Source organism: Daktulosphaira vitifoliae, unplaced genomic scaffold, assembly GCF_025091365.1.
Source record: "Daktulosphaira vitifoliae isolate Bord-2020 unplaced genomic scaffold, ASM2509136v1 Scaffold_4, whole genome shotgun sequence".
In the NCBI taxonomy this organism is placed as follows: Eukaryota; Metazoa; Arthropoda; class Insecta; order Hemiptera; family Phylloxeridae; genus Daktulosphaira; species Daktulosphaira vitifoliae.
In genome coordinates, this window is record NW_026099575.1 from 15,943,012 (window position 1) to 15,959,633 (window position 16,622).

The 16,622-nt window shown below is 27.3% G+C and overlaps 2 protein-coding genes across 3 annotated transcripts in view; both read left to right on the plus strand.

Moving 5' to 3' along the window:
• The first annotated feature begins 4,636 nt into the window (after nucleotides 1-4,636).
• On the plus strand, nucleotides 4,637-7,538 carry LOC126904968 (uncharacterized). The gene is made up of 4 exons (XM_050684372.1): nucleotides 4,637-4,728; nucleotides 6,018-6,242; nucleotides 6,335-6,765; nucleotides 6,987-7,538. Exons 2-4 carry the CDS (start codon nucleotides 6,035-6,037, stop codon nucleotides 7,536-7,538), a joined length of 1,191 nt encoding a protein of 396 aa, XP_050540329.1. The 5' UTR covers nucleotides 4,637-4,728; nucleotides 6,018-6,034.
• Nucleotides 7,539-12,659: 5,121 nt separating this feature from the next.
• The window catches only part of LOC126906329 (kinesin-like protein CG14535), a 110,428-nt gene continuing 106,465 nt past the window's right edge, over nucleotides 12,660-16,622 (plus strand). For both annotated transcript variants that reach the window (XM_050686881.1, XM_050686882.1), the window contains exon 1: nucleotides 12,660-12,969. The gene's annotated coding sequence lies outside the window, so the exon portion shown is untranslated. The remainder of the gene's footprint in view (nucleotides 12,970-16,622) is intronic.

Below are 16,622 nucleotides of genomic sequence, written 5' to 3' on the forward strand. Positions count from 1 at the left end.
ATGAAAGAAATTTTTTTGAATTTTTGAATTTTTAAAGGAGGATAACATTAAATAAATAAAAAAAAAAACTACAAAATTTTTTTAGACAGAAATTTAACAGTTTGTATCTTAATTATCTGAATTGTTAATAAATTGTTAAACTCTTAATAACTCTACTATTAATTTTATATTTGCTATTTATTTCTGGTAAGTAAATAAAAATAAAAATGTGTTCTTATAACTAAACTTCTACGTCAGCTGCAATTATATTTCAAGGGTAAGAATATAAACAAAAATAACTATTCTATCAAATTTAAACTCATAAATTTAATGTAATTTTAGAATATTTGTATGGTACAGAACACCTTTAGAAGAATCTAGTTGATCAATTGTTACAAAGATCATTGATTATATTATTTCGTGGGACAGCTGATCACCAGCATCTTGCTTTACTCACACCCTTGTCCACCCATCACGTCAAATCGATGACCTCCGTGTCGATTGTCATCCGTGTACAGTTCATTGTCATAAGTCAGTCAGTCGATTGTTTTTACGTGTCATTTTTTTTCTGTTGCAAGCGCCTTTGCTTGAATAGTAAATTGTTCGGCCGTTGTACGCCATAGTTTTCTTATTATTTGTTTATTGCACCCTTGTGCTCAAAGTTTACGTGCCCTTGCATGCCACTAGTGATTGGGCCCTGACCATCACTAAACATTATCATTGCCGTATTCTGTTGTCATCTGCCATTACGTGCCCGGATTTACACTCTGACTCTTCATACTCAGATGTTCGACACCATTACCACAAGATCTCATACAGTCCACTCATCAACATCAACAACGTCATCTATACAGCTGAGTTTTATATTATTTTTAATGTTATTTATTGTTTGTTTTAATTGAGATTAACTATATGTTTTATGTCGCTTCGCCGGCCACTAGTATTTAAGGGCCCCCCCGTTACCCCTTAAATTTAAGATACTCTCTGAGGAATTTCTAATATATGTGATTATTTGTTATTTAATTATTGTCTACTCTCGATTACTTATTGGAGGATGTATAGTTAGCCGTCATCTCCTAGGTGACCCACTCCCGCATCAATATTAACGTTTTATTAAACAGGCTTAAGATAAAACGGCATTCTAGTGCGGTGCACAACTAGCCGTCCTACGGTCTAGCTGCCTCGTACGCATCAATATTTGAGTCGGCAATTTTTAAAAAAGAAAAAATGCAAATAAAAATAAGATTTCAAACTATGATATTAACGTAGACATTTCATTAATATTCAATTTTTATTTAAAAAATGATAAAGAACTTTTTATTAAAAATGTTCTTGTGAATATAAAGGTGGAAAAAAATATAAATTGGCCTTATTACTACAAACTTGGGATATTTTTTTATACATCTAAAATTTTTTTAATTTTTGAAGATAAAAAGTTCAACTAGAAAAAATTCAGGTATTTTTTGATGTCTAAATTAGCAAAATCGGTCTAGTTGAGAGTATAGAAACGTTATGCATAAACGCAAAAATCACATAATGGTGAATATAACAATCGAGGCTACAAATCTTTACAATAAATGAAAATAATTACATGAATCACCATTGAAAAATTCTTAAATTTGTCTTTAAAATACTTTAAATGAGATGAGATCTCTATGAGAGCTGTCTAACGTTTATCATTTGTTTATTCAACACTAGATAGCGTGGTATATTCAAAAACAACATAATATTCAATATTTACTGTGCCTTATTAAGTATTTTCACTTTATTTTATTCGATATCAATATTATTCAATAAATATGGCATAAAATTTCTATTTGAATATCTAACAATAAATAATATAATAAATAAGCACTCTCAAATTTTGTTTTTGATTGGGATAATATATATAATTACTATGTTATTAAATAGTGTACTTAAATAATAGTGTTTTTTATTAATTTTTTATCTTAGCTCTAAACATTTTTCTGATTAATTAGAACCTAGTATCAATCATCAAACTATTTAGATAAAACAATTTAAAAAACTGTTTTTTAGTCAATAATTAAAAATTCAGTTATTAATTTTTTACTATACAAATATTTTTAAGATTGCCTACTTGTAATGATTACATTATTCTTGTCTACAGATACAAATAGCTATTATAATATTTATAATATCATTTTATACTTAGTTATTATGTATTTTTTAATTGAATTTGAAATATGTTTTTTTTTTAATTAAATTATTTATATGTTTTTAAAGATTTTAGTATAGAACATAGTAATATTTTTGTTTTAATAGCAGATCCATTTTTAAATACGACTTTTTTAATGAACAACACGTGATTGTTATTCATCATTGTTATTATATTTTTCAAATAAAAATATATAGCATTATTTTTATAGTAATCCTGCAAGTGAAAATAGCAATAAATAATTTTTCCCAGGAGGCAATGCTCAATGGTTGCCTCCCTAGTAAAACTTCACCGTCGTTATATTTCTAATCGACATTGAAACCTATTAAATGCACCCCTTATATTCATATATAATAGTAATTTTTTAAAATCGTTAAAGTCAGAACCTTATCTATTTATTTATAAATAGAATGCACTGCTACTGGATTATATGTAAAATATGTGACATAGATAAAACAGAACATTTAATAGAAAAAAACTGAAAACTAGCAATTTTAACTACATATAAACTTCATTAATGTACGTGTCATTCAAAACTCCATAAATAAGTGTATGTGATAATATAATAAATTGTATTGTAATTTTTCAACGAATTGTGAATCAATTGAATCACGTAAAGAATTAAATTTTGATAGTTTGAAAATTTACGTTTATAGACATTTTTTTGTAATTTTTCATTTATAATATTTAATTTTTGGCCATAATTTGATAAAAAAGTGCTTAACTTGTTATACATGTTAAGTTTAAAAAGTTACANTCATAAATAAGTGTATGTGATAATATAATAAATTGTATTGTAATTTTTCAACGAATTGTGAATCAATTTGTCACGTAAAGAATTAAATTTTGATAGTTTGAAAATTTACGTTTATAGACATTTTTTTGTAATTTTTCATTTATATTATTTAATTTTTGGCCATAATTTGATAAAAAAGTGCTTAACTTGTTATACATGTTAAGTTTAAAAAGTTACAAAAATGTAATTTCATTTTATTTTTTGAATGCTTAAAAAATTTTATAATATAGAACTATATTAGTAATTTGAATTATTTATTTTGTTTTACGTTGCTTTTGATACATAGCTTTATTAAAGATAAACATATTTCATTATTAACTCTTTAAAATAACAACTTAAATTATACAGAAAATGTTTGAAAAACAAAAAAAAGTTAATAGTCCAAATAAAATTTGAATTAGTTTTTTAACATATACACTGTTAGTTAAAGCTTGTGATAAATTAAAGTCAAAATAAATTAATCTAAATGGGTAAGATATTCAATTACATTAAGCAATTTCGGAAGAGATTTTATTATATAAGGAATTAGGTTGGAGAGTGCAACATAAATTGTGACAAATTACTGACAACTACACGACATTATATGTTGACCCTTTTGACTGAGGATACGTGTAAAATGATGACGGTTCAGAGTAATTAGGTTAACATAGTATCGGGTAAGGTCATCAAATAAAAAGTAAGAACACATGTGAACGTTTACTAGCACAAAATTAATAAATATTTTTAACATTACGCTTATATTTAGTTATAAAATGAAAGACTTGCGGCGCACGTGTTTTGATCAGTCATGGTGCGGAAAGAACACACAACAGTCCAAAATTAGCATGGACCTGTGTTAGTGAAGTGCCGCCCTTCAAACAACGTTTTGAAAAAATGATGTATGTGGTCTGTAAATCGACAAATCAACCGAAACTTAATGTACCATTGGAGTACACATCTGTGCATAATTAGTTGACATAAGTTTGACAAAAACAGTAAAATATACAAAGATCTAAGAACACCACCTCACATGGTCACAATAACATTTTTATTGGATGTTTCATATTTGAAATGACAAATACAATTTTTTGCACAAAATTAGTATTATAAGTTTTTACCATGAAATTTTTACAAAATTATTTTCTAAAACTCAATTAAATTTTTCTATTAATAAAATTATATATTCACATCAAGTAAAATTTTATATTTACATATAATTTAACCAAATTCAATATTTATTTAAAAAAATGAAATATTAAAAAAAATACTAATAAAATATTCTTTTATTATTTATTTACTTAGAATAAAAACTTTTAGTATAAATAATATAATAATAGTTGGTAATTAAAGTCTGCTGTAAGAAGGGATGAACTAACAACCTAACCGGATGTGTACATTACTATAGTTTGTTTATATATAGAAACGTTTAATTAAGGGTTCACAAGTATTATTGTTTGACTAGTACAGGATGTTACCATTTTTGTGCTGTTACTCATTAATACAATCCAAAAACAGACAGACAAAAATTATGACCTTTCGAGGTATTCATATGTATTTTATTAATGTATAAATTTGGACAAATGATAGTATTTACTTTTTACAATAATGAGTATGTCATTTTTAACATATTATTTTTAACATATTATAGAATTTGTAAAATATAAGAATGTTAATTTTTAATTGTCTTGTTGAATTAAAAAAAAAAACTTTGTCAGTCTGAATAATATTACATAATATATTGTTGTAACATTTAAAAAATGAACTTATGAGCGCATAGTAATTTTAAATTTTAGTAAATGTAAGTATTATTTAGTTAACTTTGAATCGTCTTTTGAAATTACAATATACCATTTTTTTATTATTATTATGGGCTAATAAAATAGGTTATTTGTATACGTCACTGGGGAAAGTGAGTCATCTACTGTGTATTTTTGACAATGGGTCCCCAGCTGCTAGTATAACGTGGAAAACAGAGGGGATAGATTTTTAAATCTTTTCTGGCAGTTGACAATAAAATAATGACATGGCTAGTTGATTACATAAAAAATCATCATAAATTAAAATTGTAATCAATTTCTGTTGTTATTTACAACTAATACATAACTGTTTAACACACCTGCAAAATATAGACAAATTTTAAAATTCATTTTGGCATACAAATACACTTAGTATTTCATATTTTCATTTAAAAATATAAATGGTTAGTTCAATCCATGATAATGAAAGTGTGTTAAGTTTAATTAAAATATGTTCTATATTTTATAACACAAACCACTATAATAGCTTTATAAATTTCGGGCTTCTAAAATTGAAAATAGATTAACTTAGATGTCTTAATAACACTTGGATTCGATGACAAGTTCCAACATCTAATCCTCTAGACGTTTTAAAAAAAAAATATATGGTTAATATTTGAATAAATGTGATGTAAAAAAAATTAAATACCATATAATATTTTTTATTAAAAATTATTTATATATCAGGTTTGGCGATTATTTGAGTAAAACTTTCTTATTGAGTGATTAGTTTTTTTTTTTTTGGTTTCAATACCCTCTTTTATTTTTTTATTTTAGTATTTATTTCTTTTACTTAATAAGAAAATAGTATACATTTATAACCATTTATCATTATTTATTTTGATTGAATTGATTTAGAAATTAACAACCAAAGTAGATTATTTATATTGAGAAAATGGCTAAACAATAGTTTTATAAGATAAACTCGTAGTTCAGGAAATTTGTTAACATTATAAAAAAGGTAAAATGGCGTAATGACTCTTCATAATACTAAGTGGTATTAAATTATTCAAGTAATGAAAAAACGTGATTGCAACAATAATATAACAAATAATTAAATAAAAGAGTTATTTTTATTTCATTTTGTTTATTAAACAACATGCGTGATATTAAATAATAAATTTTTATTCGAAAGATATTTAATTGTATAATATTCGATATCTAAGGTTACAATTGTTTATAACAGGTTAACAAATATTTGCATCTACGTTTTGTTTCATTAATAAATTACCTTAGATTTTAGTTTTAAAAATTATTTTAAGTATTACATTTTACTAATCATATTAATAAGGTCTTAAAAAAACAACAATGAATTATTATTACAACGAAGAAATGGAATCAATTGAAACAATACTAAAAATGCTCAAGGTGTGTTCAAAATATTTTCCAGTACCAACAATTGTTGAAGATCAGGAGTTAAAACAAAAAATGAATAATTTGAGTATTTTACATAACATGTGGTCAAATAAGTTGTTAGATAGCTTATATCCATCCGAGGTGTATAAGCAAGTTTGTGGTAAACCATGTGGACTTTTTATTTATGATTAATTTAAAATGTTTTATTTTATAAAGGTTAAAAATTTATCAAAGTAATTTTTCCATTCGTAGTGATGTTTTCTGAGAACGTTTTTCGATCATTGCCAAAATCATCTTATATGAGCAATGAAGAAATAAGTAATGAAATGATGTGGGAGTTCCAACAGTTAAGTCCAGTATATAATGTTTTTGATGCTTTTCTGTGTCTTGATGGATTCGACCCAGAAAAAGCTATAATATACATTGACAAAAAATTTATAAATTTATCTATAAGACGCCTGGACAGTTGTATGGAGGCTGAACGGTTGTGGATTAAACAAATTCTTTTGAAATTATACGAAAAAATGTTTATTTTGAGGAAAGATATTTACTATGCCGTTATTAATTCTTTAACTGATTACGGTTATCAACAAATCAGTGATTTTATGGGTGTAAAAGAATTGCTTGAAATATTTCAAATTTATTTTGAAAAAAATTCAGTGAAAGAGACATTACTTATTAAGGTTATCATTTATTTTCAAAACATTTACTCGTGACTATTTTGGAACATTAAAAATATATATTTAAAATTTATAATTTATTTATAATTCGTTATATTATTATTATATTTTAATCTACTGTATTTAAATATATAAATGATCTTTTTATAAAACTTAATTTAATAAATATATTTTTAGTTTTAATTGAAACATTCATTTTATAATTCGTGTAAAAAAATTTATAGGTATTGTTACCTTTAATGAAACGTAATGGTTTGGTTCATTATATTATGTCGCTGGAATTTTGTTATCAATCAGCAATACGACGCATAAATCCAAACCTATCAGTCATTTTTATGGAGTACATATTGACAAATTGGTCAACTATTAATTCAACGTTACATTTGCCGTGGTGTAAAGTTTTGATATCACTTTATCAACAATGTGGTGTTGTTCAATGGTCACAGATGCGTCATAGAGTGGTGCGACATTTGACAAAGTTATTAAAAAGCGAAAGTCATACTATTTGCGGAATTTCTATACATTTTTGTGTCATGTTAGTAAATGGAGAAAATCAACTACTTTGCGAGGACGCTGAGTGTATTTCTGAAGCCTTAGTTGATATTTACAGGACTCATTGGAGTTACAGTTGTGTTACAGATGCGGGTTCTTTATTAAAACGTTTAGCTGATGATAAAGATCTTCTAAAAGGTCCAAGCCGATTGTTAGCCTTGGAAGCTCTCATTGATGATCGTCCCCATAAAATGGTGCAATCAATGATTGAAGATAATATTTAAAATATGTATGCAGAATGTTTAAAAATTCAATTTATATATCGTTATAAAAATTATTTTGCTAGTTTAATAAGTGATAAAAAAAAAAGTTAACACATTTTTGATTAGCTTGACCAATGAAATCAAATGAAAATTATAAAAGTATTAATTCTGAATTTTTAAAATTCAAGTTTTAAATGAATAAAATGAATAAGTTTTGTCAATAAAAATGTCAAAAACTAAAAAGTTTAGCAAATGTTTCCAGCTATATTTTTAACAAGGGTGAAATATATGAAAACTTGAATACCTTATTCCAGAATAGTAATAATGAACACATTTCTAAAAGAAGAATAATGCATTGTTTTAGAAAATTTATTTAATTTAATGCACATTATTCATTCACATTGAGTAGATCTCCGTTAAAGTCTTTTTAGAAACTTTTTTGAAGTCCGTAAGGTTTTATCGAAAAACTTTATTATATATAAAAATTTCACTGTGATATATTGTAGTATTGGTCTACACTAGTATTATATATCATAGTATACCTACATAAATGTTTATTATTTATGTGCATTTGACAATACAGTCACAAGCGAAAGCAGTAAATGTATTATTGAGTGTTGTTGAAAGTATTGACTTTTCGATCATTTAATTATACACATTTAGAAATTTTAAGTTTATTAAATTTACAGATTTATATCATTCACAACATATGTAAAATTGGTGAATGGATTCTATTGAGATTTTTAATTGTCATATATTATTATTTATTATGTAATCAAAAAATAATAATTTATTTTTTTCATTATAAAATTTTTTGTTTAATCATCAAAACCTAATGTTTATTGAGTAAAAACATTGATCAGTTTTAATAGTTATTATTTTAACATCTCTACTATTTTTATCGACATTAAAATATAGAATATAAGATAAACTATAAATATAAATTAGAAATAAACTATAGATTTTTTTTCTTTTTTTGTAGGTAACTTATAAAATTGATAGAGTTAATTTAGTTATATCATTAGCAATGATATAAAATTTAATATTGTGAAAATGTCTAATATTCCTGAATATTTTGAATTTTTATTATTTATTGTTTTTTTTTTGGAAAAACCACGGAACATTTTTCAATTTTTCGAAATTATTCAAAAGAAAGAAAAGAATTCAACATTTTTGTTAGCTCTCAAAGTAAATAAGTGTTCAATTCTTCATTATCACTAGAAAAATTTAAAATATATTTTTCTAAAAACGATTGAAATATATGTTAACATTCAAAGTACGTATTTTTCAAAAATGAATTTCAAATAAATTGGACATTACATTATTTTGACGATATAGTAATGTATGGGGATTGACAAGTATGAGGGGCTTTGGTCTCCATAGCTCTGTGAATCTATCGTAATGTTAGGATTTTTATTCTAGTGACGCGACACTGGTCATTCCGATTAAAGCAAAAAGTTCACGAAAAATTTAAATGTCATTTGAATATCAAAATGAATACGAATTAAAATAGTTTTTAGATTTTAAAATAATTTATTTGTCATAAATTATTTATGTATAAAGTTTACATAAACAATAATAACTTTTAAGAGTTTTATGAATTATCTTAAGAGAAGCTGAAAAATCTTGAAATGATATTTTAACAAATGTTAATATTATCTTAATTAAATTAATCCTTAATTGTATTTATTGTATTTTTTATGAAAAACAGTGGTATCAACTTTTCTTAATAACTATTTTAAATGCTATTATTTAATAAAAAATCTATATTTGAATTCTTTTTGGGTTTGGACCATGCTAGAAACATACCAAATAGAAAATATACCTGATATACTTCTAAAATTTAAATATACAAAGCTGGATAAATTGCAAATTGTTTTTTTAACTGTAAATTGTAGTGTTTGATACGTTTACCGTCAATTTCAAGGAATATCTTTTAGGACGATTTCATCTAATTATTGTCTTGCATATTCTTACTCAAATATCGTGGATTACTTGAAATAAAAACATTTGCTAGTGACGTAGTATGTTTTTGAACAAATAATCAACATAACCTTGCTGTTGAATAATTGTTGTTATACTGTAAGTATGACTAAATCGTTTTTTTAAGATAAAGCAACAGAATGTAATTTTGATTAACACAAGACTAGATGAAAATTATTCGGTCTGCGTGTTCACGTTCAGTTGCCTTAGAAAAAATATTTTTAATGCAACCGGGACACGTTGACCGATTCTGAATAAAAATACAGCAGTTCCGAAAGTGAACAGCCAAATCGTAAGCACGAATAACTGTTTCGGGTTACATTTAATCTGGGAGATGTCAATATGGTCATTTTTTTACAGTTCTCTTGATAGATGGTCTTAACTGATTTTAATATTTTAGTAACCGTGTCATTAAAGTCATTGATAGATTCGTTCAACGCAGCATTTTTAAACGTTATTTATTTTTACTGATTTCATTAGCAATATTCAGCTTAAAGTAAAGCTTGTTAGCCAATTTCACGCCAAGTTTTCAACTTGTAGACTTTATCATCGCAGCTCAAAATCGTTTTCATGATGTCGCATAGTTGAATCGATTTGTTCCTATTAGCAGTGTTGGACGATTTACGTTTGATAAATGATCCATTTTATTTTCATACGGTATATAACGCACCTCTCTAAAAACTTTATATCTTAAACATTTGCCGACACTATCATTTTAAACATTATTTTCATTAACACGATTCTAATATATGCTATCAACATAATTACCTAAAGGCGCATTATCGATGGAATCGATGGTGAAATCTATTTGTTCCGATTCATCCGAATGTGATATTACTTCATAATGCATAGAAACACATTGCAACTCATCTATATTCGAGTAAAAACCACTTTTAGAAAATGAACGAAAGATTTGAGTTTTTCATTAGCAATCACTCCATTAGTTTATTTCCTGTTTATGTCATCTTTAGCGATTAAATGATTTGGAATACCCTTTAAGAAAAACAGAACTGAAAAATATCGTATTTTTATTTTAATTTAAAAATCGTTCTAATTAGTTATAACTCATGAAAATGGTCACGTGGTTATAATAGCACTCACATGAGTATATTTGATAGTTTTATTTATTAAAAATTGATCAAAGTTTTATTAAATTATTAAATATGAATATAAATTAAAATAGGTAACCATAAATAAACTTATACAAACATTTTTGTAAATGAAAAGTATTATCAAAAAGGCTTATTCTTTAGAAAAGAATAAATAGTATATTATTTTTAGAGTACATTAATACAAATTGAGATATGCGTCAGACTAACATGGTTTTTACAAAAATATTTTCTTTTTTAAATTACTTTAAAATTTGTTTTGAACTTCTTGTATATGGATTAAATCTGTTCTTTTGAACAGCATATTTCAGAGACATTTCTCCAGTTTTTTTTTTGCTCACTCAACATCTTTATCAGATAATAAAGTTAGCCAACATTCGTTTAGAAACAGTAAAAGAAATAAATTATAAATTTAGAAAGATGTTTAAGATACTTCATTAATAAATTACTTCAAAATTGAATGTTTTAACAAAGCTGAACTATATAAAGAAATTTTAGGCTAATTATTAATATTAAGTTGATCATGTTTCCAATAGCTTTGCTATCGGTTAAATAAATTTGCATAGTAATTTTTAGTAAAAATTTGAAAACATAATTAAAAATATTATCTTTTTTTTATAAGTATTTGATGTTATGTCAAATGAATATTTCATTTACTTAAGTAAATAATATTTATAATTATATATTTGTAGTTTGCAAAAAAGATATTATTTTTTTTAAATTTCAGCAACGTTTTTGTCGAATTATCAAAAAATTTAAGAAAATCAATAAAGCAATGAAAATATTATACTTATTTCTGGTTGTTAAAGTAAAATTATAATTATTATTATTTTGATAAATTTATTTGAAAATGCAACAATTTATCTTTAAATAAAAATTTTTATTTTAATAACTATTGTGCTTGCTTTCACTTGAAAGTTGATTAAACATTATTTTTGATGAGTTAATTCACACGAATTCGAAAAAAGCTATGATTTTATGTGAATAAAATTTTATTCGTAAAAACTGATTAAAGAACAGTTGTAACAAAAAAAAAAACACTATTAATAATTATTAATAGTGTTTTACAATGATGTTTATTTAAAAGATAATATGTAAATCATCCTTCCCTGTATTTTTGTTCTATTTTAAAATTGGATATGTTTCCATTGGTTTGAACACTGGGGACGCTGTTGGATGTTTCAGCATCTCCTGACACTAGCACCTTACCTGAATTTTTAATATTTGTAGTTTGAACTATGTAACATTATTTATAAAGCTTTATCTTTTTTTTGTTTTTGCATTATCAATTTATTTTTAAATGTTGTTTGAAAATTAGACTATACTACTCCGGTAGCAGATAAAATTGTGATTTTGTGTTAGCTGGGTGACATTTCAATATCAACCTCATTCATTAATGATGAGCCGTCTATGAATCGAGTTATTAACGTATTAAAATAACAGTTATCGATAGGAAGTTGCTAACTAAATAAATTGTCGATTTATATATTTTATTTAATGTAACTAGACATTAAGTTATTTGGGCGATAAAGTAATGGGGGCTTCGTTCTCACAACTCACTTATGAGTTTCATAGAATTTTAGCATCTCCAAAATGTTTACCCAAGTTGCTTCACTGAGCATAATTACTATTTTTTCTTAGACTACACGTTACTTGTAATATAATTATGACGAGATGGTTTAAATATAAAATTATAAGACATACGACCTTAGAGTTTTAATTATTAATATTTTTTGGTCGTTGCACTCTGACGGCGATACTTGTTTTTATTGTACCTAAAAACATGACGTTCCGGGTTCCCGATCCATTATAAAACGATATTACTATTTAAAAAGCGATAACGCGGTCGTAACACGCGTCCATAACGTACAGTGTATAACAGAATTTATGCGCGTAGAGTAATAATTATTATTACTATTGGTCGTTTATATCTGTTAAACAAGTACTGCCGCCGCCGGTTCTCATAGTTGCTGCGACATGTGTCCACTTGATCACTCTGTATAGCAGCGGGGCATATTATTCGTACGTCGCCTCGGCCGCTTTGCACCACGTTGATGCAGTTCAGTACTCGTGTTCGTCCCGCGCTTACCGAGGTGTCCGTCCCGCGTTTACCGAAATGTGCGTCCCGCGCTCGCCGTTTACATTTTGTGTTCTCAAATTGATCGCGTATTAATTATTCCGAGTCGATTAGACTGCGAAAACAATTCTCATCGAGTGTACTATTTTTATTGTGGTTTGTACTTCTAGTATTTTTTTTAAGTAATTTTGTTCTCCCGGTGATTTTCTAACATGGTGCAGCATATTTTGAAAATTGAGAAGATGTATTTGTAATCGGTCGTTTTTGTTTTTTTTTAACCAAAGTAAGGATATTTTATTAAGTTCTAAACATGTAAAAATCGTGGCTATATTTAAACAATTTTTTTCATGAAAATAAAAGTTCGTGGGAAGGTAAACAAATCCTTTTGATCGACCGAAGAAACTTTAGAGGATCAAACTATCCTAATTGTTTTCCTTTGGCTACGCTTTGGAGAGAGAGTTGAAAAAAACATATATAAAAGTTTATTTGTTACTAAATATTTTAATAACAGTTTTTATTATTAAAAAGAAATTTTAAATTAAAAGCTGTAAATTATTCTAAAGCTAAAAAAATGCAAGTAATCAAAAATCATATTTGAGGACTTATAAATTTTATCAATATGTAACACTTCTGAGATAATAATCACTCGAGAAAAATATAAAACATTTCTGTCATGAATGACAGGGTGTCAACTACTTTTTAGCCCTAGTGTAAATTTCTAGTGCTCTTGTGTCGCATGGATTTTATCATGTCTCAGCATATAAAACCACGAGCCCCGTCCAATATAATATGAGTTAAAACAAAGGTCTAACGTAAAACATACCAGACCCTCGTGCTATTCCAACCCTCGATCATTGTTTTTTGTCATTTGCGTCTACTGGAAAATCTGTCAAAAAACATAACATTGTTCTAATACGTTTGAACACACCCGTCAAACTGCTCACAACATACGATTAATATGAATATTTTTCAATACAAATGTTTTAAGATTTCTATTCATAAGTAAATTATTGAGATTGGTGGAAATTTTAAACAAACTCTTTTCTGTATGTTCTTTTTTATTAAAAATTATGACACAAATTTGTAAGTAAATATCAATAAAATATGTATAGAAATTTTATGAATTTTAAAACAATTTGCCACTCAAACTTGTGATTCAAGTTTTACGTATATTTTGGAAATAAATTACTATTTTTATTAGTATGTATTTGTTTTTTCTTCTTTGGTCCAAATTGTGCAGACTAGTTCCTATTACCGAAATATAACAAAAAATATATAGTTCTTTTCGGTATAACAAGGAAGTGGGTGTTTATGTAATAAAAACCGTAATCTACACGTGGTCAACGGTATTTGATTTAAAATCTATGTCGGAGCATATTTATGTAAACAAATTGTCGGCATCCAATGTCAAAATGAACGAATATTCGAATAAATATAAATTACTTGTATTAATGGTGAGATTTAAGTTTATATTTTTAGGCATGTAAAAATACGCAGAGCACAAGGAAATATATTACGAACTGTAGTGATATTATTAAAAGAAATGTTGAATTGCAAGTTAAGTATAAGTAGCGTTTTAATTATTTTTGCAGGAAATTAAAAACAAATACAATTTTTGTCTATAAAATCAATAGTAAAAATAGCATTGTACATGCTAAAATATTTGGTGACTTTTTCTTTTTGAAGTGGAGTTTAATAGATATTTGTGTTTTCAACCATCTATTTTATTATAAATAAACATAATTAATCAACAAGCCTTCTACTAAAAAATAAACTATATCCTCAATATAAACTCCTGAGAAATTTTTAACATTTTTAACATTACATTCATTTTAACAACAAGTCAGCAGTATAAATTAAACAGTTTTGCAGGGCTCTTTGCATTTTTTTTTTTTTTGTTACTAGGTTGAATATTCTTGTGTTATTAGTGATCACTAATTTTTCAAATCAAAAAGTTTAATTTTTGTGGAATAGTAGCTTGAAGCGTTTATGAAACATTGTACGACTTAATGAACTATCCAACACATGCCATTCCATAGTGAAGTCAATTGTAAATTATAGATACTCATACTCTATATGTTATTTATCAGATGAAACTATAAACGAGGTTTATTGTAAACTTCATTTAAACACGTATAATACGCGTTAATGATTCTCAATGCCCATAGTAGTGTTGATAAACATCTGTTGTGATATCAAACACAATGAATCAGTTTTATCTATAATGCATTTTGATCGTATATTCCTAAAATAGTGAAGCCGTAGGTGAAATATATAAATAATAAAGATGGTTTTTTAAAGTTCAAACCCTAGACAGTAATATCTCGTGGTTATCCTCAACTATTATTTTCAGTTCATACAATAACATAACGGTTTTAATGTGACATTTCGGTCAGGCGTAGCCATAGGGAATGAGGGGAACCGGGCTCCCCCATTGACATCAATACTCATCTCTTAAATGAAGTGACGAGTAAAAAAAAAGTACGAATTAAGGGATTTTGTAAATTGTTTAAATATGGCCTCCCCTCACTGTAAAATTCTGTGGCTACACCACTGGACACTTTAATCGTAATAATAAAATCGACGAAGTTAATCGAAAATGCCGCGGGCTTTTTTTTTTTTATGGACATTTACACAACATCATTGTCACGAATAGGATTGCAGCCCTCGAATAAAGAATTGAAAGTGTAGACAACATTTTGCCGTTGACGATTCGACGCTATTGTATAACAGACGCACATAAGTCCATTGAGTGCAAGGAAACTGCACCGAGTGCGAATGTGTAGTCGGAACGGTAATAATAATAGCTGTGATTACGTGCACTTTTCACCGATGCCTAATGTTGTGACGGGTAGGAGGGCAAGTGGCAGCTGTTTGTTTTTGTACCCGCGGTCGTCGACGGGCACTTGCAATAAACACGAGTTGGCCGTGACGAGTAGCGTTATAATTGGAATCGGCGGGGAAGGCCAATACAATGGTCCACGCGTGCTTATGTCGAACAGGGGAAAAATGGCGAGTCTCCGTGTTCATTGTTGTCAAACCGGAAGGAACTACCCCGTGAAGTGGCGCGAAATTCACGACGAACCGCAGAAAAAACTCTACATACGTAACTGGTACTTTTCCCAGTCATTTTTAATGGCCACCTTCCCTCCATTGCTGATACTCGTGGAAAAAAATCAACCGTTTCTCACTTCCTGTCGCCGGCGTTGGATTATTCGCAAGCTCTCTTAAGGCAGTAATGTTATGCAAACTCACTAGTGACACTGAAACGACTTCCTTATCCGTATAATCTTCATTCAATGCACTTGTCCCAAAGTAGTTTAGCTATCAACCGGTACCTATTGATCAGTGTGTGATCGAAACGCTCCGAGGTCGTTACATGGATATATTTCTGTATTGGCGTTTGATCACAAAAGTTCTCTACAACCGCCACAGAGATGATATTCAGCCAACACTTAGGTAGACATTATAACGTTATTGAACGTCCGTGAGAATTTTCTAGAAAATTCAATTGCAGTTTGACTGTATGTGCACAGACACTATGGATTACTATACTTGTAGGCGTTTTCGAGTACACGGAAAATTGTAGAAATTAAAATGATTTAATGATTTTTGTTGCATAAATGTTATTTGTGTCTGTTTCAAGTGCGTACTACACCTATAGGTGCACGTTTCATTACGAAACAACGGATTTCAGAAGCGGTAGAAAGATACATGTTTCCTTTTGGGCTGTTTACAGTAATGGAAACCATATCTAGATTTACAGTTAATACGGTGTCGTCGACAGCCACTCAACGTGTAGACGCCGTGTAGTGTATTACTCGGCGGGGACATATTATCTAGTTTTTTACAACACTACAAATGTTGCATGGCATACACAATACTTAAAGTCGCTTTTAATATTATGACATGTACAAGGTTTCGTTTTTTCGCTTT

Bases quoted from the DNA above. Each gene is read 5' to 3' on its own strand.
- LOC126904968 (XM_050684372.1), top strand. From the start codon at position 6,035: ATGAATTATTATTACAACGAAGAAATGGAATCAATTGAAACAATACTA. The intron at 6,243-6,334 runs GTAAACCATGTG...TTCCATTCGTAG, and splicing joins GGTGTATAAGCAAGTTTGTG to TGATGTTTTCTGAGAACGTT. The intron at 6,766-6,986 runs GTTATCATTTAT...AAAAATTTATAG, and splicing joins AAGAGACATTACTTATTAAG to GTATTGTTACCTTTAATGAA.